We start from the raw sequence: 21,447 nt of genomic DNA, 5'->3' as shown, positions 1-21,447 counted from the left end.
GCGTACTTGCGAGGAATGGTTTGAGAAAGAGATAAGTATCATTGCACACAAGAGACTATGATGCGCTCCTACGGTCTTGGATGAATAGAGCGGACAGCCTTCACTTCCTTCTCTGAATGACGCAGGCCACCCTTTTCCGTGCGACTGGACGCTAGCTTCTGTAATGAAGGCTATACGCGTGATTCGTGCATCGTACGTGCGCCGCTGTTTCTGCAGTTGAGAATGCCGTAGAAGTCGTGAAAATGATTGGCGTGAAACTCAGCAGGCAGCTAATGAGCGGTATTCTTTCTTCGGAACGAAGTACTAAATAATAAGCGATGCTGAAGTGTAATACAACTGACCGGCGCTGTCTTCTTTTTGTTCTTTTTTTATCTGATTGGAAAGAGCTAATTTCATATCAACCAATCTCTCATCCTAATCTTCCCTCTAGTCACCACTCAAACAACCGGAAGTGAACTGACAGCGTCTGTTTGTCGAAACTGAACTGAGATATTACATGTAATTAGCCATAGTAGGAATTAATCTGCACTTATATATACGTATTGGGCGCGGATGTGCTTTGGCGTATACTTTCTAAAGCGCATAATATAATCAGTAACGTCTACACAATTGGACTAACGAGCAAGAACAATAATTGTCTTGTGTTTCCAATTAGGAGTAACCTAATACCACAGGAACATATTCAAAGCCCATATTCAGAGAAAAAAAAAATCATTGTCGAACTCTATCTTGCTGCTCGAACTCATACAAGCACTGGCAAAGCTTAGACTAAGGCAATATATTTTTCCAAGTCCACTGAACAAATGCACTACTGCACATTTCTCTATTATCGTTCAGCGACGAGACGTACAGAACGCATGCGGAAACAGAGAAATCAACAGGTATATAAAAAAAAGAAAACCTGAACGAGAGACAAAAAGTTCTCATAATGGCAAACGCATATGCGACGTCCGTCCTCTATTTCGCCGCCTTAGCGAATTGCCTCGCGTCACGGAAGATTGGTGGCGATGCTTCGTTCGATTTTTGTTGAGCCGTTGGAGCGCCGTGCTTCCCATGTCGCCACCGCCGCTGCCGCCGCCGTTACGCAGCGCGGCGCGGTTGACTCCCGCACGGCATGCGTGATGGTGGTCACCGACACCACAGCCTGGAGGCGGCCAATGCAGGGACGAGCCGCAACACGTCACGACAGAAAATATAGGAGGCCGAGGATGAGCGCCAGTGATGTAGAGAGCACCGAGTTCTTTGGCTGCGTCGAGCCGCCGTGCAGTTGCAAGTCTGCGATAGAAACAGTGAACACAGGAGTGAGCATAAACCACTCAAGATGTCGTTTTAGAAGATTCGGCGGTGCCGCTGTGACGAGAAAGACGTCATGTAAGATGGCGAACTCAAATTGAAGCGCCACGTTGTCGGTAGATAGGGCGAGAAAGTAAGAAAAATATGGGCTTCTTGAGTCAGAGGATAAAATGTTGCACAAAGTTTCAAAGGACAGTTACATGAAAAGTTAATTGTTTTTTTCTCTTGTGTACAGTTTGCAACCATCCCGACTAAAACCGCTACATAAGTGTCTCGTAAAGAAAACCGGTCCGTCAAAAAAGTGACGAAGAGGTAGGATTAGGTTTTTAAAATGAAACAATTCGCTTTTGGTGGAGACACCCTGGACCTTCTTAAAACCGTCACCTCTCACTGCTTCCCTAGCGCCAACCAAGTGAAACAAATATTGCCAGTCCTAATATCTGAGCTACGGCAGTTATCTATATAGAACTCCAGGGGTGCTCCCCTGGCCTGAGCAACGCTCGCAAAAAAAAAAAAAAAAAAAAAAAGACTTATCCATGTTTTGCTCATTTTTTTGTAATTGCCCGAAGGACAGCAGTTCTAGGCTATAATCCTGCTGCCTTAACCCCCTAGAGCGTAAGACAACCTCCATATTTTTATTTCCATGCACCATATTGAAGAAGCGACGCGTGCAAGTTCCAGTGGGTACATTCTATAGAACAGCAAGCCAGATAGGGAGGTACGAATACACGGAAAGCCTGTAAACGATATGAAAAACTGTTCTTTGAATACAATCCTCGTTTAAAGGTAGCGCAATACATTGTGTTTGGTTTAAATAAATTTTAATAATTTGCTCAAGGTTTTACTCTGTTAAAAGTACAAATCGAACAAAAAATTGCCACGCATAATAACTACATTTCTCCCCTTTCAAAAGAACAGGATCTTGACGAATTTCACTGTTCAGTTCTTTTGAGTATTAAATGGCGTTTTTCGCGCGGGAAAGATTGGCCTTCTCAGCAAAAAAAAAAAAATATTTCTTAGGAGACTAATTTCGACGTTAATATTCACACAATACTCGCCTCCGATTTTCACAACAGCCGGGGTGTAAGACGGCCTCTGGTCTCTGGATGCCTCGGAAAGGTCTTGTGGCTTGGTTGTAGCCACGGCTGTAAAATGGCACGAAAAAATAGCACACTGTAAATGCTATTTTTATAAAGGGCTTAACTTAGCACTACGAAATCACTGTTAACTTCTACCGATTAGTTCAACTGAAATAATCTGCTAAACTTCAGCGAAGCCAAGAATTTGGAGAAATTTAGCTATAGATACTTAAGTCATAATAAAGCAGCGAATAAACACGAACGCTCGATTATGTCAGTATAGATCCGTTATCGATAATATAGTACGTTACCCAAACAAAGCAAGAAATGTAAAGTTCACACATTATAAAAGCGAAATTAATACATCCCCTCATTCCAGTTCACCTTCGCAAACCATAATCCCTTCAAAGCTGGCATGAGCAAAAGCCACCGCCGCATCTCTTCTCACGTGGATATCTAAAAAAAATATTTGTCTTTTTGCTACAGCATTTCAAAACAAACCCGAGTCTATCTGTGTGTGGCATATTCCGACCTATACCAGGTGTCCTAGACAGCATGGACAAAGATTTAAAGAAAAAATTCTCAACTGAAATTGAGTGTTTGTAGGAGTCATGTAAAGTACCCACTTGTATTTTTTCCTTCCGCCTACTTCAATAACTAGTAGAAAAATAACAAAATAGCTTTCTAGATGCCTCTCCTAATGCTCAAATGTCAAGAGGAAAACAGTCCTAACCAGGTGTTTTTCGACGAGTCAGCTGCAACGCAAATATCTGCTGTAGGCATCGAAAAATGGCGCAAAGCTGACAGTGCTCACACACTTAGCCGCTTATGTGCTCTGTAATGGCGGCGCAATCGGGCGCACACAGCTCGCTGCCCCGTGGTACATTTAAAACTTCGCGGGTTTTCATTTCTGCCGAAAAAAAAAAAAAATTAAAGACTACGGTAAATCTATCTCGTCGAAAACACCTGTCATTGACTATTTTCGTGGCACTCGACAGCTTTTCTATTCACTTCTGAGCATTTAAAGCTATTTTTAAAAGGATAATTACTTAACATAAACTAATTATAGGCACAAGGAAGAAAAATACTTGTTGGTACTTTAAATGATTACGAACGACACTTCCTTGATTTTAGTTGGGAAGAAAGCATAGTTTTCTTTTCAATCTTGGTCAATCTTACTTGGGACAGCTTGTATAAAACAGGCCATTATATCGAGGTGCACATCCGGCCAGTTCCTCAACAGTGCCGCGCGGCCATTGACTGCCCGGCGCTACAGCGCCGGAAGACGTAGAAGATGACAACGCAAGCAGGGCAAGGGCCACAACCCTTCGCTACTAGAGCCACAAGCGAGGGCCACAACTCTTGCTGGTGCAGCGAGCCTCGTCTGCTGGGCTATTCTGATTAGCGCGAAATGACCCCCGGCCGCAATCGCCTGATATGCATCGGCACCCCATGAAGCTACCACAGTACTTTTTTATCTGTTGTAAATATGGGCGGATAATACCTATAAACGACACACGTTTGCAATGGACAGCTTAGCATGCTCAATAACTATTGGCAATCATTGCTTTTGGAATAAATGATGGTCGATGACATTACCTGAATATCATCAAATTAATTAATTTCAAAACAAACCTCCTCGAGACAGTAACCGCAAATGGAACCGGAGACAACCATGCTACTTGGAACGTTAGAAGCGTACCGATCAAAGCTACAAACACACAATAGATACAACAGGCCTTCTCAGAAATCAGACATCGAACTTGACTCGGGGGGTTGCGTGCGACGGAGCAGAACGGTCAGGAAGACGACACTCGCACTAGCAGCATGATTCCGCCCCCACGCTCGTTCCCTCTCTCGATTTCGATCCGCTTCGCTTCCTCTCGGTGCCCCTGCCCTGCGCCGGGCAGTCGAAGGTTGCGCGGTACTGCTAAAGAATTGACAGGGTGTTGGGAGCTTCAACAACATAGCATATCGAAATGTCTTTCGAGCAACGCTTGCTATGCACGCCTGTTGTGAGGCAGAACTCAATTTGAAATACTGCTGTATGCTCTAGCTTTCGTAGTGTCCAAATATCGCTTTATGTTCATAACCACAAGCTAATAAGAACTTCGATTTCAGATTCAAACTACGCGAGACGCAAATATTTCCTATCGTAAATTCTATAGCTACTTTAGGCCAACGTAGAGGTCGTACACTATTGTTTTCTCTTCTTTTGGTTTACCGAAGCTACGACGGAATTGTGTATCAGGCTGTCAGTGCTGGAACAAGGAAGCTGATTTTTTTTTTCGGGTAGTGGGAGCCCAGTACCATGCATTCTATTTCGTTTGAGTTCGAGCAATTAATGTAACCTCTAAACAACGCAGGCTATCTCAACCGATAACCGAATTTCGCTAGATGAGAGATGTGCATGAGGCCGTAGAGGACGGTATAAATCTGGCTAAGCTTTGTCCCGCTTCTGATGCTACTGTGGGTGACATCAAAGTTTAAAAAAGCAACACAGTCACCAGCTTCAGCGTCAACCGACCAAAAAACTGCAATTAAATTTCGATCTACGGCGGGCGAGTGTGGTAGTACGAGGAAGTTTTTCGTTGGAACCTGCGAGAGCTCGTAGTCACTCACCCCGGTCGCTGGGCCTGGTGAGAGAGTTTCGCATCTGACCGTTGCGCAGCTTCTCCGATTTCGCTCGGAACGCCTCGGGCGAGTGGGACGTTGACGACGAGCTGGCAGGAATCTCTGCAGTGCAAAACGCCATAACTACTCGTGAGACTAGAGTGAGAAAGGAGACTATGAATTATGAACTGTTAACCCGGTACTTATTAGTTAGCAAAACGAATTGCAGTATCTACGAATAAAGCTGAGAGCATGCTATTACATCTGCACATTGCGAAAAGAATGCTGTTGCTTGAGTATTTTATCTACAGAAGAAAGTCAAGGCTACTATTTTTGTGCGCTGGACACACTTGGTCTTGCATACCCAAACATCGAGGAGCTGAATTATGGTTAATTCAACGAACGTAGCAAAACAGCTTCATAAATTTAACATGCAGCATCTTACGCAGAGACGCTTCTAACGCTGTGAAAATTGCACGCGTTAAAAACATGAGATTAACATAACTGCGCACTCTTTAAAAGGTTCCATTACTTGTGCTGGTGTAGCACTGGTCTATACAATAAACGCTCTGTAATGTATTGATGTCGTGCATAGTATTACGCGGTTGGACAAGTTTGATTTGGTTTGTAAGGTTTAACGTCCCAAAGCGATTCAGTCTATGAGATACGCCGTTGCTGGAGGGCTACGGAAATTTCGACCCCCTGGGGTTCTTTACCGTGCACTGACATCGCTCAGCACACGGGCGCCTTGCTTTTCGTCTCTATCGAAAGGCGGCCGCCGCATCCGTGATTCGATCCCTCATCATTCGGTTCAGTAATCGAGCGCCCTAACCCCTGAGCTACAGCGGTGAGCATGATGTTCGATATTTCACTTATGCGCCAACATGTGGACGAAGAATGTGATGGAGGGAGAAGGCGAGAACCTGCAGTCACCACTACGACCAAATGATCTTATGATATTCTGCTAAACCGACTCGAGTTTTTTGAGAACTGAAAAATGTGGAAATGGCGGGAAAGTGGAGAAATTATCAAGACGCAGTCGTATCAAATATTTATTTGCGGTGAGCTTATATTCTTTTTACAGCATAATTCTACGCTGGCTTTTGCGCAGATTAATTGTTGTTGCTTTGTTATTGAATTGTATTAGTGAAGCACTTCATATCATTTATTGTTCTTTATACTTAATTATTCATATTCGCTACATATTCTTAGTTCAAGGTCCGCGGAGGGGAGCGAACGCTACAAGGGCAAAACAGCCTGAGGTGCGCGCTTGAGATACCGTTGAATGTGAGGCAATGGAGTAGGGATCAAAAAGGACGCGTCAGCGAAGCCAAAAAAGAAAAAAAAAAAAAGACATGAGACCTAAGTAATACATAATAAAGATTTGTGCAACTCGACTGCGCAACCCGTCCGCATTTGCTTGTCTGATATGCATTATACTCTCAAAGGTGATGACGCTGTTAGTGATAAATGTAGGCTTAACCACACCATTCAAAAGTACAATAATGAGGAGGCTAAGTTAAGAATGCGGCTCCGCTGACGCTGGCAGCATTCTTTATTTGCAGCTTTGTGAATTTTGTAACTTATCGAACATTTATTGATTGGCAGTCGATGCAACTGAACGATGCTTTTGGAGAAAGGCAGCAGATGACACATCGCCGGGGCGTCAAGGGCGGGCAGACAGAAGCAGTATTCGATCACAGGGCTTACGCAAGGAGTGGTGCCGAGCAACGATATTTTTGCCTCGAGCAACTGTTACGAAATACGATTCGCGGTGTCGCCGAACGTGACACTGGGCCAAACAACAAAAAAGGAGGGGCTAGGGTTTAGTTTTTAGCCTACCAATAACAAGCAAGCTGATTTTCGTCGGGCGTTACTTACTTTGTATACAGCCAAGGAACTTTCTGCTACTATGAGAGACCCGTCTGCCTGTGTCATTTATGGCTCAATAAGACAGACGCTACGCGAGGCCTTTTCAGTAAAGGGTGAATACACAGAATTAGGTAACCTTGCTCTTCCCCTTCGCTCGCTTCTAATTTGTTGGCAGAGGTCCCATAGGCGAGGCAAGATGTTACGTTAATTTGTCAAGACGCACTGCACAAGTAGGACCCAGCAAACTGCACAAGCCTTTAGAAACTACGAGTTCGTTCATTATGATTACTGTCACACATACTGCATTCTTAAACCGTTCTGATGATGCAACCCTGACAAAGTGAGCGCTGCACAAAACCTATGTTGAGTAGAACATGTTGTCGGACTGCAAATGGTCAGACGTGGTAAGGTGGTGCAGAATAAATTTTTATAGAAGCTAGTGAAGGAAGCAGCAGCAAATACGTGCGCGGTGCGGCAGGGCAGTGTCCTCAGCTATTTTAACGCGACACGTTAAAGTCTGCGTTTCACCGAAAATCTGGCGTCGGCGGCCCTCCGCCCCCGCTGGCGTTGGCACTGTGAGCGAAAAATTACGGGCATGACGCTAGTACGCGGTAGCTGGTAGCTGACGTGGCCGCACACTGACTGGACGTGTGGTTGCTTGACGTTACGTTTGGCAGGAGCTACCAAGTCGGGCCTCTCTTTTCTTATGGTATGGTGATTTCACAATCAACCTGCCAAAACGTTTGCATTCACGTTATCCCTAGGCAACGCAGGCACGTGCGTAAGGCTCGGTTTAAGCGGGACTTTAAATGTGGGCTGGTAGCTTACGGTATCGCGTCATGCCCTCAAAAGCGGAGCTTAAGTGTCCCCCATAATTAGGTCTTTCCTTGTTTACAGCGTTCCCTGTACGACGACGACGCCTACATTTGCGCTTTCTGCAAAACAGCGAACCTGATCCAGCTGACCTTGCAAGAAGGCTTCACTGTCATTGACTGCTTACTAAGAGAGAGAGAGAGAAAGAGGGCTCATGCTCTCGCTGCTGCTCGAATGAATTTGAAGGATTTTCCGATCTGCCTCGATGGTCAACTTGTTATGTCTGTTACGCACCATTATTTTCTGGATATTGTTATTGACAAACAACACTCTCGTGTTCCATATATCTATCAAATACCAGGCGAGCTTCGCGGTGCATGTGTTTCGTGGGCTTGTAGGTAAGTCCTGGAGCAGTTCGTCTTAGTCGTTGAGGAAAGTGCACACTGCTTCACGCATGAAAAGAATGCTTCTCACTTAATGGAATTTCGCGAACATCAAAAAAGAGCTTAAAAACATTTTCAGGCAGGGACTTTCGAGCGTATTTCAGTGCTCCTCGAACAACTTACATGGGCATTGCAAAAGAACTGCCGACCCCGTTTTAAGTGCTACCAGCCGCATATGTATGCAGGAAACTTTACGTTTGATGTTCCAGTATGAAAAGTATACTTTAGCTTCCGCGCTTCAGAAACTAGAAGGTATACCATGCAGAAGTATTTCAACGCAACCCCGGGCTCCTTCCAAATTGTCAACTTGGAAATGAGAGTTAGCGTATCTACCATGTTTGTTTTTTTGCCCTACATAGAGTTGCCTGTTGAAGGGGTAGTTATCAAGCGTTATATTATGATAGTTGCAGCTCGAAAGTTAGCTCTTTGCCAGATGTTCATGCACTACCCTTGTTACATTAATTTAAATACTAATGGATAGTCTTCATGATTAATCTACTTCCGCATTTGTGATTCCACAGCTGTGTAGGTCGCAAGCATTGAAATTGACACGTGCAACAGAACTGACGGCTACATTGCTCAGCGCCATTTATTTTACCTTCCAATTTATCACACTACTGCAAGTTCCAACTATATCCCTCTCATGCTCAACTCACCATTATTGTGCTTAATTGTACATGGTTCCTTGTTGTGCGAAGTGATTATAAGCACGTTATTGTTCCTTCTGCTGACACGCGTATTGCTTTCCCAATGTTGTGCACTGTGATGTACCTGTGTTGAATCTTCTTCATCTGTATAACGTCAGTACAAGTGGTTTTCTTAAATGTATGCAAATGAGTAGTCGGCAGCGATAGTAGGCACCAGCCTCTCCTTATACGTCCGTTTAATAAACAACAAAGAAACATACACAAAACAGGTACGAAAAGAATGCAGTCTTCCAGTCTTCCGCCATATCTCCCACACTGGCTTTAAACGCAGTTTCACAGCGTGCTAAACCATCTGAAAGCGCCTCTTCTAACTTATAACAGCTTTCTACCGCTCCAAAAGTCTCAGTAATCTTCTCCTCGTGGCCCACAGCCCTCGAGATTTTGTTACACACAACGTAAACTTCATTCCATGCCTTCTCCCTTCCCCTCTAAGCGCCATAGTCGAGTTGGAAGGAGCTACCTGCTCGGGCAGCCCTTTTAGGATAGAAGGCAGGTGAATTTGAATGTAACCTACAAAACCTGGATCCTGAGTCAGACAGGCTACTTCCTAAAACACGCAAGCGCGTTTTTACGGCTTGATTTATGCGGAGCTTTATAGCTTAGTTAAGCTGTCTTGCTCATAATGTGGTAAGTAGCTTACGACTATATACTTGTATGTGAAAGATAAAAGAAGCACAAATTATTGTGTTAGTGACGAGTTAGTGAATAGCAGAATGCATGTACGTTAATGAAACTTCGAAATGGGAGACTTGGAAGGGAGCTATTAACGTTGTTGCATCATACCCTTAAAAGCGAGTCTGAATGTCCCCAACGTTGTTGTTTTTTCATAAGCAAAATGGTGAGAACTACCCTTCTCCCTAACCGCCCCTTGCAAAAAAAAAGAAAAAAAGAAAGAAAACGAAATCGCAGAAGCATGTTAGATCCACCGCATATACTTAAGAGGCAGAATATTAACAGTGTAAATTCGGTGTTTCTTTCCTAACTTCGAATCATTTCATTGTCATGAATACGTGTGCTTGCATACATATTTCTGTGTCCCAGGTAATTATGAAGCTTTAAGCAAAAGCTGGAAGTGTAGTTTCAGGAACCTGACTGTAGTTACATGTCCTTATTCAAAGGTCGGTGTGCAAAGCTCGTCCGCGTAGCGCTCAACGAATTCTCGACGAAAAATACAAAAAGAAATTAAGAGCTTCGTCTGAGAAACATTTCCATGATCTCGGAAATAGTTGTAAAAGCAATCTTTCTGAGATGAGCCTACCGTTAAGTCCGGCAGCGAGCAGGATATAATGCTCTGCGGTTTTGGTCGCGGGATTCGTGGAAAGAGGCAATTCATTTTCGCGAAGCAAAATTAAGCAAGAATGCAGCGGGGAACAAGCGGCCCGCAGTAGGTTAAAAAAAAAAAAAGAAAACAAGAAAAACATGCACCCGAGGCAGGCTCTAGAGGAGCCGGAGCGGGAAAGAAGAAGGGATTTTAACGTTTTAATTACGGCAAAAGCGCGAAATTCCTCTCCCCAAATCTTTCTTTCGCGTCTCCGGGTCCAGGCCAGCAGCTAAAACAGTCTGCTGTAGGAAACGACCCTCCCAGCGTGTTATGAATAGGCGGCACGGTAAGCGAATGGAAGAGAAGAAAAATAAGCGGTCACGGGAGCGGCTAGGGAAGTAAAACACATATAGTTTGGAACAAATAGGACCACCTTTCGTCTTTAGCCTAGGCATTAAAGAAACGAAGAACAATCGAGGACATGACCAAACTTTAGTGGTTTTCATTCTTTTTAATGCGAACTCACGGTCGTCTTTGTGCGTCGTTCATGGAACTCGATTACCTTTAGCATTCACACTTTGCATATATCTCATTGCTTGCTTTTCCTCTGCCTCCCTTCTGCCCTCACCCTGTCTTACTTTCCCTATCTTTCCTTTTATTTCCCCCGTACTGTGCAGCTGCTGTATTTACCCATTTATTTCTTCGGATTACATCCTCTCTCGGACACTCACCTTCCTCCTGCTCTTCTCGGTGCCCTTACTTAACCTCTTTCGAGGGAAAGGGCCGGCGTAAAAAAGCGTAGTAGTGCTAAAGGGGGCGTGGGAGAGGCACATCGTTTCCGCTCCACAGAACGGAAAATGGAGAGCTGACGTGAATACCTCTGCGGTACCGAGCTCCCATAGAAAAAAAAAAATCATTAGAGAGGAAAGAAGCGCATGATGAACGCGTTCGATTATGCGTGCCTTCCATGGCTATCTGCCTTTATTTCTCTTTGTCTGCGGCCTGTGTTCTTCGCGCCACAGAGTTAGCTCCTCGCGCTGTGCTGAGTACTTGAATGCCCCTACATATACTTCGAAGTCTGCGAGCAGGTTGTGAAGGAGTCTGGAATCTCACAAGAAGCCGTACATGCATATACGGATAGGTTGGCTTCTTTGTACGCCTTAATCCCAAGCTGGCGTACGGTATTATAATCTCTCGCAATTGGTGACAGCGACGGAAAAGACAAGGGGGAAAAAAAAAATCAGTAACAGTCACATTTGTGATTATGCACCCACAGTCGGAACACGGTGGCAAAAATAGAGCATATACTCGCTAATCATTTGCTATTCGATAACAAATTGTACTTTCTAGCTCGTGAACACTACAGCACTGTGGTTCATCGATATTTTTCACATGTCGATGGAATAACCCATAAAGGTAGGATCATTAGGTTTTCTGTCAGGCCTCCATGATTACGCCGCCTGCCACCACGACAATGTCATGAACTCTGGAATACATCACACTATCTGATTACCTCTATAGAAATAGAAAAACTAATAAACGGAACAAGTACAAATTTTCGAAACGTGTACGTCAAATTGGCGCCCGGCACTCTTCGTCATTTATGTGCAAATTTCATATACACCGAAATACCTTTGAAAAGATCGATACAACAAGGCGTAAAAGCATAAGGCACGTGAATTGCATTCGAAGCTCCAGAGTTCCTTTAATGAGCTCTTTGGAAATCCTGCTGAGATGCAAATGTCGTACGCGGATAGAAATGGGTTGTGTTGAGTACGGCATTTCGAATCTTTGTAGTTTAGGATTTCAAAAATTGTCCCGCCTCGACCACAGGCTCGTTTGTGCTAAAACTGCGCAAGGAGCTTCCACATCGTGGTAACTTTTGTCTGGTGGCAAATTTGACTATGGCGCTTACCTGCTTTTGCCACGCTTTATGCAAGCGCATTATCGTCTGCATCGCAATCGAAGAACCAAAGGTCCCTAACCCCAGGCTGCCCCCTAAAAACGGAGGTGGAGACATCTATTGTTTGCAAAGATAAGCACCAGCATGAAAAAGGAGTCGATGTGAGTATAGCATGGGTTGTGGGTACCTGCAGACGACAAATGACGAATCCAGCTCCGTTCGTCGGCAACCGCCGTTCGCAGTTTTTGGCCCCTTGATCTCAGCACAGACAATTACGTGTTTGCATGATGCGCGTAGACATTAGGTGTCTATACCATTGTCAAATTTACTACAAGACAGAAGTTATCGCAATGCGCATCTCTATGCCCAGTTTCACTTGAAATGAGCCAGAGATTGAGGCGAGGGAATTTTGGAAATCTTCACGATAAAAATTCACAACACTGCATATCAAACATTCGCCCATACTTCAAGTTAGCGATCTATTTAATGTGTTTTCGCCCTCATCTGACTGGTAAAAATGCCGGAACTGGCAGTTACGGCTCAAATGAATAAAATAAAAACTGAAGAAACCAGGCGGTTAGGTAATTAACATAGCGTAACATGGCGAAGTCCCATCGCAGATGCCCAAGGGTCCGAATGAGGTAAGATAGCCAAGATGGCAGCGCGCTCTGGAGTTATCTAATACGCTGGCATTGGGAAGTACTCCTTTTTTGCCGTTGTGGATGGAATCGTGTTCGATGACGACGTTTTTTACAACGCTTCAATAGGTTTTCCTCTGGCCGCCATGAAACGAATTAGTGCTAGCATCCTAAATGGGGGACAATGGGCTCCTATTCAAGTTTCCTTCCCCTGGTGAAAGCTTCACTAGGCTACCTCGAGCCAATGTCAGCGATGGCTCAAGTTTACCATTCATGCAGCCAGATGATAAGGTATGGCTATAGGAAAAAAAGCTGTGTCCCCACCGGGAATTAAATCATTATCCCTCCGATCCCCAGCTGAGCGCGCAAACCACTACTCCACGTCAGGATCGTGGGAAAGCGATCTTAATGCTCCTTGTATAGCGAAAGAACGATTGTAGGGATGCCAATGACTATACAGGTAATGATAATGATGACAGTTACGATGACAATGATGGTGAATTTAGTTGATAATGGTGATGATAGTAGCGATGACAATGACGGTGCAGTTAATGAAAACAGTCTTGTAAAGTGTATTTCGCCATTTCCGCCCATAAGCATACATAAGCGCAGTCCTATGTTATGATCTATGCACCCTGGATATGTGGATAAGCGACAAGAACATCTGAAGAGAATATAGGAGCGGCAGAAAATGGCAGGAGATGCTGAAACACCAGAACATAACGGGTTGCGAGGCTAGCTTTTGCTCTACTTTATCCACGATTAAAGCTGCCTAACTTTTTACTGCATACCTCTTATTTCTTTAATGCAAATAAACTAAATTTATAACGTGGTGTCTACGGAATAGAAAACGTAAATTATCGTCCGTAATAAAAGCAATTAAAGCCTTGTTGCAACGGCACGCCGTCACGATGCTTGGTGGCTCAGCAGAGCAACGAGCGTTCTTTGTGTAGAAAGTGAGTGCTCGCCCCAAATCACCTTCGTTTAGAACTTTGCGAACAAGCTAGCTTTCTGCTGTTTACCATTGGTGGCAACAGTGGCCACCGTCTGTCGCTCTAGAGCCATGCATTTATCGGCAGAGCAATAGGAGCGGCTGTGCAGCATACTGCTGCTGAGCGCTTCGCTGCTGTAACCGGAACGCATCTACTTCCCTCCACTGCTCGCAGTAGCAACCGAACTCACGTCCAGTTACAGCGTTTCTACCAATCAGAAAAACACTTCTGAAAACAGCGAATGCTCGCAACACGCATCACGCTAGCTCATTGGCTTGTTGATAAACATAGCTAGATTATTACGGAAAATGTTAGCGTGATAACTGTACTCAATTAACTCCATCATTCAGGAGACAGCGAAGCACGCTCCAAATGAGCCCTGTCGTACCTGTGCCGGCGGGCTTCAGTCTTGCAGTTTTTAAGACCCTGGGAACTCTGTGTTGTTTCTGAGTTAGAAACATTATTTATGTGCCAGTAATGCATTATTGACGTCTATATGAGCAACTAACAATGGCACATGAGAATATTTTAACAACTACGTTGCATGAAAACACGCAGTTGACACTGGTTATCGAATCTTATCGGTTATCAGTCTTAAAGGACATTCCAAGATTCTGGATCAGTGACTGGCAGATGCGCTGGCATAAAATACTAATGACCACAATTTCTGGGCTAATAAACGCGATTTTTTTAGTCAAACATACAGCAAAATCCTGGCAGCATAAATTCTGCCATTACTTACTCATTATCTGGGATCTTTCCGTTGTCGTCTATCCCAGTCTCATGACGCCAGTTCGGGTAGCCATTTAATCTGGAGAAGTTTCTGTTAACCTCTCATCATTTACGTCATGAAATTTAACTAGAAAAATGATAAAATGCCCAACTAACAATGAGCGACACGAGTGAAAGTGCTGACAAGAAAGAAAAAAAGATGAACTTAGGAAACAATGCCTTAGCTGAAACATATCTGGTGAAGTGATCAATCACCCAGAAGAGCTGATACTCTATCCCGTTACCAGAATATGTTTGCTGTTTCGCCTTTAACGGCGAGCTCCAAATCCCACAAAGGTTTCGTAAACCTGATCTGATAGGTTGTGGATATATCACTAGTAATCAATGATGCCCCTCCCTCCACTTTTTTTCTTTTTTACCCTCGATTTAATAACCCTCACAAGTAACCTTTATAGCACTGCCCAGGCTTCCATCTAGGTAAAACTGCCACTCTCTATTTTAGGCTTGTAACCGAGAAGAAAAACTGGAGCATCGTGCCGCCTGGTTTTCCACTTTTTGTGCGCGTTTTTTGCAATTATTTTGGCATTGTATCTCAGCCTGGATTAAAAAATAGAGACTTCGGTGGTCACATTTATCTGCAGTTTATCGCACTCTTTTGTTAACTGCACATGCACTGACAGCGAAGTTTCTTTTGTGAAGCGATGCTCCGTGCGCAGATGTGTTTCAAGTAAAACTTAAAAAAAAAAAAATATTGACTCCAACAAAATATATTTTTCATACCGCTTTCGTTTTCAATAGAAAAAAACATAAGTCAATAACCTCACGAGCATTTTTGATTTCTTATCATTTTGCTTCCATCACGCGGAGTGCGTTAGAGAGCGCGATTTCCCAAACGCGCAGCAGCTTAATCTCTCCACGTGGAGCTCATACACTTCGGCAGTAACTTAGCCTAAACGAGCCTGCAAACGATGGCAAGGAATAGAGTCGTCAAGCCGGTTAAATTCTGGGTACAAAGTGACTGAATACCGTCGCCTTTCTTGAGAATGCAAAGTAAAGGCTCAGTATGCTGGCCTCAGCATAAAGAAAATGACAATTCAATCATTGGTCAGCAAGTGCCAAGTACTTCCGGTACAGCTTTTGAGAAAAACATTTTTGGACCACATGCAGTGGAGTCGTGTGGTCATAATACGACGTCATTGAAGCCATACGTGCTTGGAATGTGAGTATTAGGGCTGATCGCGCCCTACGGAAAATTTGTGGTGGTGGTTGTGGTGGTGGTGGTTTGTGGGGTTTAACGTCCCAAAGCGACTCAGGCTGTGAGAGACGCCGTAGTGGAAGACTCCGGAAATTTCGACCACCTAGAGTTTTTTAACGTGCACTGACATCGCACAGCACACGGACGCCTTGCTTTTCGCCTCCATCGAAAAGCGGCCGCCGAGGCCGGGATTCGATCCCGCGCCCTTGGGAACAGTAGTCGAGCGCCGTAACCACTGCGCCACCTCGGCGGGGGGGGAAATTTGTATCTTCAGTGATACCACAGGTTCTGCACTGCGCCTTGCAAGAGCAGGTCACGTGACATCGACCTTTCAGCAACAGTAAACGAATGTCTTAATTCAATACCGCCACTGGCACTCAAGGTAGCCAGCTAAGATTACAGTAACCATGCTCAAGGACTAAGCACGAAACACAAAATGACCGTCTCTATGCAGGCTTTTTTTTGCGCGTTGTTGTTTTTGTTTGACAGAAGTTCAATGGCCTTATCACATCACTCATCTCTCAAAATGCAGCTGCATGTGAAATACATCTTCGCATCAACGGTGTAACCTTCACATTCGGGTGATTTTCTTTTTTATTGCTTACCGTTCAAGAGCGCGCATTAGCGTAAGAACAGAAGCTCCAACTTCGATATCCGACTGCGCCATCACTTTCTTCGCCCGAACAAATATTTTATTGCGACGCAGATTGAAAGTTCATTATAGCGGCATGCAACATAACAAAGTCTAAGCGATCCTTTGACGCAGCACCCTAACCACTTCCGCGCAAAACGGATCCGCTATTAATGTATGTACGACGCCACGTTAATGACATGCTGTATACAAATTAATAAGTAATCGCATTGACGTCAAGAACTTGCCATATTTATCGGTGCTATTGGAGCTAGCAGAACATTCCACGAAGCAGCGGTAAATATCGCATGATTAGTTCTTTTTAATCTCGAAGGCTTACCTTAAGGTATAATTTAGGTTGGGCGCATATTATAGAAAATCATGAACGCTTTTGTCGTGCAGAGACCGCAGCAGGTGCATTTATGACTAATATTGCAAGATTATGGATGGACCACAAAGACTTATTCGCGTAATTTGCGTAATTCGCAATTGCTGACAAAGTTTGTCTACTATAAACAAAGCTCGATCGTTAAGAAATTTAAAGTGAGTGTGCCTCTGTACGGGCGATATTGTCCGCTTATCAACTAAAAAAAAAAAATATATTTTTTCGAGCCCTTTCGGCATGTTAATTATGACATAAGAACAATCGAGCAATTATGTCCCCTACTGCACGTTCATTGGCTAGGTTAAATTATTTTGTCGCTAAACTAGGGCTGTTTGCAGATCAATTTTCAGGTGGATTTTTCTGTAAACGCGTACCGCGAATATGAAAGAACGCAAGCAATATGCTAGCAGGGAGTATATCATCATCTATGAATACGCAGGTTTTAACAGTGCAATTATCTGACCATACTGGTTCGCACTGCTGATCTATGACAGTCATAAAAGCACCTTTATTATGGCAGTCACAATATTAAGAAAATCAAATCAGGTGCCCTATTGCTTAAACCCGAAGCCATATTCCGTTTTGCATATAGTGGCACAATATTATACGAAAACATTCTTTTTATAAGCTGCCGAACACGTAATTGAAATCGAGCCTGTCTTACGCCTTTTAAGAACGCAATATTAGCCGTAGCAGTCATTTTTAAATTTAACCACTTTCGTCTTTTCTAAGGACGCAAAAGTCCATGTGGCTAATGATGCAAGCGTCTGTCAAATAAAAATGAAAAAGTAGTTTTAACACAGAAAGACCATTCCTATTATCAAAATTGTGGGATGTTTAAAACTTGTGATACTGTAATAGCATACCGCGTGCGTAGAGCTAGTTTCACAATGCACTGAATGTTTGATAAGGACCTTTTTTTCTTTTTCAGCCACGTTCGTTCTCTGCATTTAATATGGTCGATTTCTCGCTTTTCCGCAAATGGCGAGACTCGATGCGGCTACACTATCTCAATTCGGCAAGCAACCTAACGTGGAGGACAGGAAAGCCTTAACCGTTATTAATTGCATTAGGTGCGACGCTGACGAGCGAAGGTAGTGTGTAGGCACGAACTTTATGCTTGTCGCTCCTCTGTCCACGTTACGCAGTTTCTTAGCTTAGTCGAAATGTGATCACAATCGACCCTCTGCATAAGATAATTGAGAAACGTCGACGGTCGTGCTGCTTTATTTTCCTTCGTGAACTACTCTATCATTCCCTGTGAACAAAAAGGAGAGGCATTCCTGTGTTACAATCATACGAGAGACACCGAACGAAGCAGACTTCGTAATATTTTGGTTGTTGAACTTATGTCTCATCAGTCGAGCGTACAAGAGTAGAGCACGCTTTTAAGTCGTGGAATCAAATGCTGCGCGTTACGCCTAAGCAAAAGGACGGAAGGAAACGGTTTAAGTTACGATATCTCAGGTTACTCTTCAAAAACATTCACATACCCTGAGCATCATGAAATCCCTCGTAATATAAATTCCAGCTGTTTCCACATAACACTTTCTCCTAAAGTATGCTCGCAAGGCTGCTGTCTAGCATGCGCAGTTTCGTGCCCTGTTCGCAGTACGCTCGCCAGCATTATTCCCCGCACCAATTTACTTGTTCTATCCGAATAGGAAATGGGGACACTAGGACTGCCCCATGCCCTCAGGGTACGAAATATTAATGCATGAATTTGTCACGTCATGCAGTACCTGTATACGCTTGCCAATATCCTGCTTGCTTTGAAACCTAAGAACAGCACAGAGATCAGGAGATGCGGTATGATGGCGCCGCTAGAGATCTTTCCGGACACAGCACAAAAGCATCAACGGTGAATGCACACTTTCTCGTGTTGCAGTTATTTTCCTCGCGTTACAGCAATAAAATATTCACGTGCCCGAGGATGTGCTACCTGACTCTTGAAAATATTTGTAAAATTTGTTAGAAACATCTGTGACAGTTAAGGGAACGTATCGCTTCTACATCAACAAAAATTTGCCTCCAGGTCTATTCCGTCTCAATTAACTTCTAATGTATCAGCATCTAGGTCTTATGCGGATCATTGTACTAGGAGCTCCTGATCTGCGTACAGTTCCTTGCCGCATACTGTGCTTAATCAACGTAAAAAAAAAAAAAATATGTGCATCATCTCGACATTTTGCCAAAGCTAACGACAGCGTAGGTTCTGAGTGCATCGATAAATACGACATCTGTGTCACTTCAATAATTTTCAACGCATTAGAGGCGAAATGAGAATTCATTTCGCCAGTATATTTAGCAGAATGTTACTGGATAGAAACAGCGCCACTTATTTATGCATTGGCTCAATTTGAAGTGATCGCCTAGAATTTTCGCGCCGCGTCTTACAAGCTGATGGACAGATACTCGCCTAAAACGTAATGTGGGTGACTTACCATAGAGCTTTATGGTTCCCTCAGTCTCGCCGAGCGAGTTCTTGGCGACGCAGTGGTATTCGCCGAAGTCCTCGGGTTTCAGCCTGCGCACCACCAGCTGCATCTGGACCTTGTACATGGCGTGCTGCACCGTCACCACAGAGTACTTGGAGTTCTGGTGGATGATGGTGTCCGTGTTACGCGTCCAGTAGGTCACGGACTTGGGGTGCGACTCCAGGTTGCAATCCAGGGTCACGTCGGTCTCAATGCTCGCGCCGACCAACTGGTTGGGGATCCAGATCATGGGCGCGACTGCGTAAGCGCGAACAAGGTCCTTGATGGTAAATGTTGGAAAACACCCCACAGGCATAAGGTGTACAAATCCGATACTCTGATCAATCCAAAACATGCGGTTTGGATGTTGGTGGATTACTCCACATAAAGTACTCTAATGAACTTGCCAGAGCTCTTAAAAGAATAGAGATGGGGCAGATATAAAAGTTGCTAAGCGTTCCCTATCGTTGATTTTACAAATCGTAGATCGTGTGTCCACCTGCAACTCTTCAGGCACATGCTGAAGGGAACGCTTGAATGTCTTAACTCGGAATTTTAAAGCTACAGTACAACGTAGTAGTACGTAAATTAGAATAAAACTTTTAATATCGGCATTTATCGCTCTTCTGTGGCTGCAACAATGTTCCGTGCATCACTGCAGAACAGTGCGTTCTTGACATTCAACTGCATCACCAAGATTTGCCCCTTTAAGAGTCTCCCTGTTACTCGATTTTATTTCATAAGTGTTGCGGAAGCTTGGCTGTAGCTTGTGTAGACCGACCTACACGGAAATGCCTGCCGAAAGTTTGGATAACGCCACTACTTTTCGGTTGGCCAACTGCAACAAAAATATTGCTAAGACATCTTAGCTACTGCGCCCGGTGTGAACAGGATTGAGGAAAGCATCATATCCTTGAGGTTGAACTTTGCGACTTTATAACTTTTTTCACCTCTGTAAGAATGATGATAATATTTATAGCATAAATTATTGAAGATTATGGCATTTTGTACAACTGTGTAGCGGCCGACCTGCATCATTGGAAACCAAGAAAGGCACAACTGCAAGAGAATGGTTTGCCCAGGACAAGCTTGCATTTCCTTAGGGCCTCGTAAGCTCAACATGTACACTTCTCACTCACGTGTTAAAACCCCATCGCTTTTTGAGTTTTCTATGCTGCAGAGCTCCTTTCTCTATCGTTTTTCACCTCTGTTTCGCAAGCATACGTGCTTTCCGTACCGATTAAATGTCGGCGCCCGCAAGACAGATGCTGCACCGTCCGTCATCTGAAGGAAGGAGCGGGTGAGCGGAAAGGGTAGCGCGGGGCAGCAGGAGCCCTGTAGACGACGGGTTGCAAAACACGTAGACGCCACATAGTCGGAGCCACAAGACACCTCTCCTTTTACGTATCGCCTTTTTTCTGGCCTCGGCATTTCAGAGAAGCTTCAAACGCAGGGCTCATAGAGTCCTAGCAACACAGCGTAGTTTAAACTTGAAGCGTGGGCCCTAGTTAAAGCGAAATAGCGAAAAGGAATAGAAAAACGTATGGACAAAAATTGGCTGCTTCTTTTGTGGCCGTCATAGCAGGTATAGCTACAATGCCTCGAATACAAGAGCTCCGCCAGTATTGCTCAATGGCCGCTCAATGCGAAAGCAGTGTTATGGAACTGTGTACAATGAACTTCGTCGAATATTACTTTTCATTCATGAAAAGTGAACACTTTTTTAGCGAATAGCAAATCTCATTTGTCTTTGTTTTTAGATTGCAGCAGTTGCGACAGCAATACACAAGTTGGTCAAGAGCGGCTCGATAAGGTACGCAACGGAAGCTGCGGCGCCAGAAAAAAATGTTGTAGCTAGGTGTGAACTTTTTGTATTTTTATATAGGCATTTCTGTAAAGGCCCCAGATATGGCGCATTACGTGAGGGATTCTTTGTCAATACATATAGTTGCGACCGTGAGCGCCTAACGCCGCATCCTCGAGTTGTAGTTACGACACCCTGCAGGAAAGGAGATGTCTGGCGACTTACGCAACGGCGACTTTCAGTACACGCGCCTTGACACTGTTGTCATTACCAGCACGTATAGGATGGTAGGTGATAGGCGATAACTCCCATCTTTCATTTTTTCTCGTGACTTCACGTCTACCTAATATAGTTAGGTTTGGTTTGGTTTGTGGGGTTTAACGTCCCAAAGCAACTCATGCTATGAGAGACGCCGTAATGGAGGACTCCGGAAATCTCGACCACCTGGGGTTCTTTAACGTGCACTGACATCGCACAGCACACGGGCGCCTTGCTTTTCGGCTCCAACGAAAAGCTGCCGCCGAGGCCGGGATTCGATCCCGCGTCCTT

General features: G+C 44.2%; 1 protein-coding gene across 1 annotated transcript in view; it reads right to left on the bottom strand.

Moving 5' to 3' along the window:
• Positions 1 to 762: 762 nt before the first annotated feature.
• LOC146198539 (lachesin-like) overlaps positions 763 to 21,447 on the bottom strand; it is a 39,993-nt gene continuing 19,308 nt past the window's right edge. Inside the window, exons 4-7 of the mRNA XM_084594041.1 lie at positions 19,062 to 19,352; positions 4,995 to 5,108; positions 2,352 to 2,438; positions 763 to 1,275 (exon numbers count right to left, since the gene is read on the bottom strand). Of these exons, the coding sequence (XP_084450167.1) occupies positions 1,181 to 1,275; positions 2,352 to 2,438; positions 4,995 to 5,108; positions 19,062 to 19,352 (587 nt within the window). The 3' untranslated portion in view covers positions 763 to 1,180. The remainder of the gene's footprint in view (positions 1,276 to 2,351; positions 2,439 to 4,994; positions 5,109 to 19,061; positions 19,353 to 21,447) is intronic.

The sequence above is a fragment of the Amblyomma maculatum genome, chromosome 2 (genome assembly GCF_055883805.1).
Source record: "Amblyomma maculatum isolate TAMU_Amacu chromosome 2, ASM5588380v1, whole genome shotgun sequence".
Lineage (NCBI taxonomy): Eukaryota > Metazoa > Arthropoda > Arachnida > Ixodida > Ixodidae > Amblyomma > Amblyomma maculatum.
The sequence above is the reverse complement of the archived record's forward strand: the minus strand, read 5'-3'. Positions and strand labels throughout refer to the sequence as shown.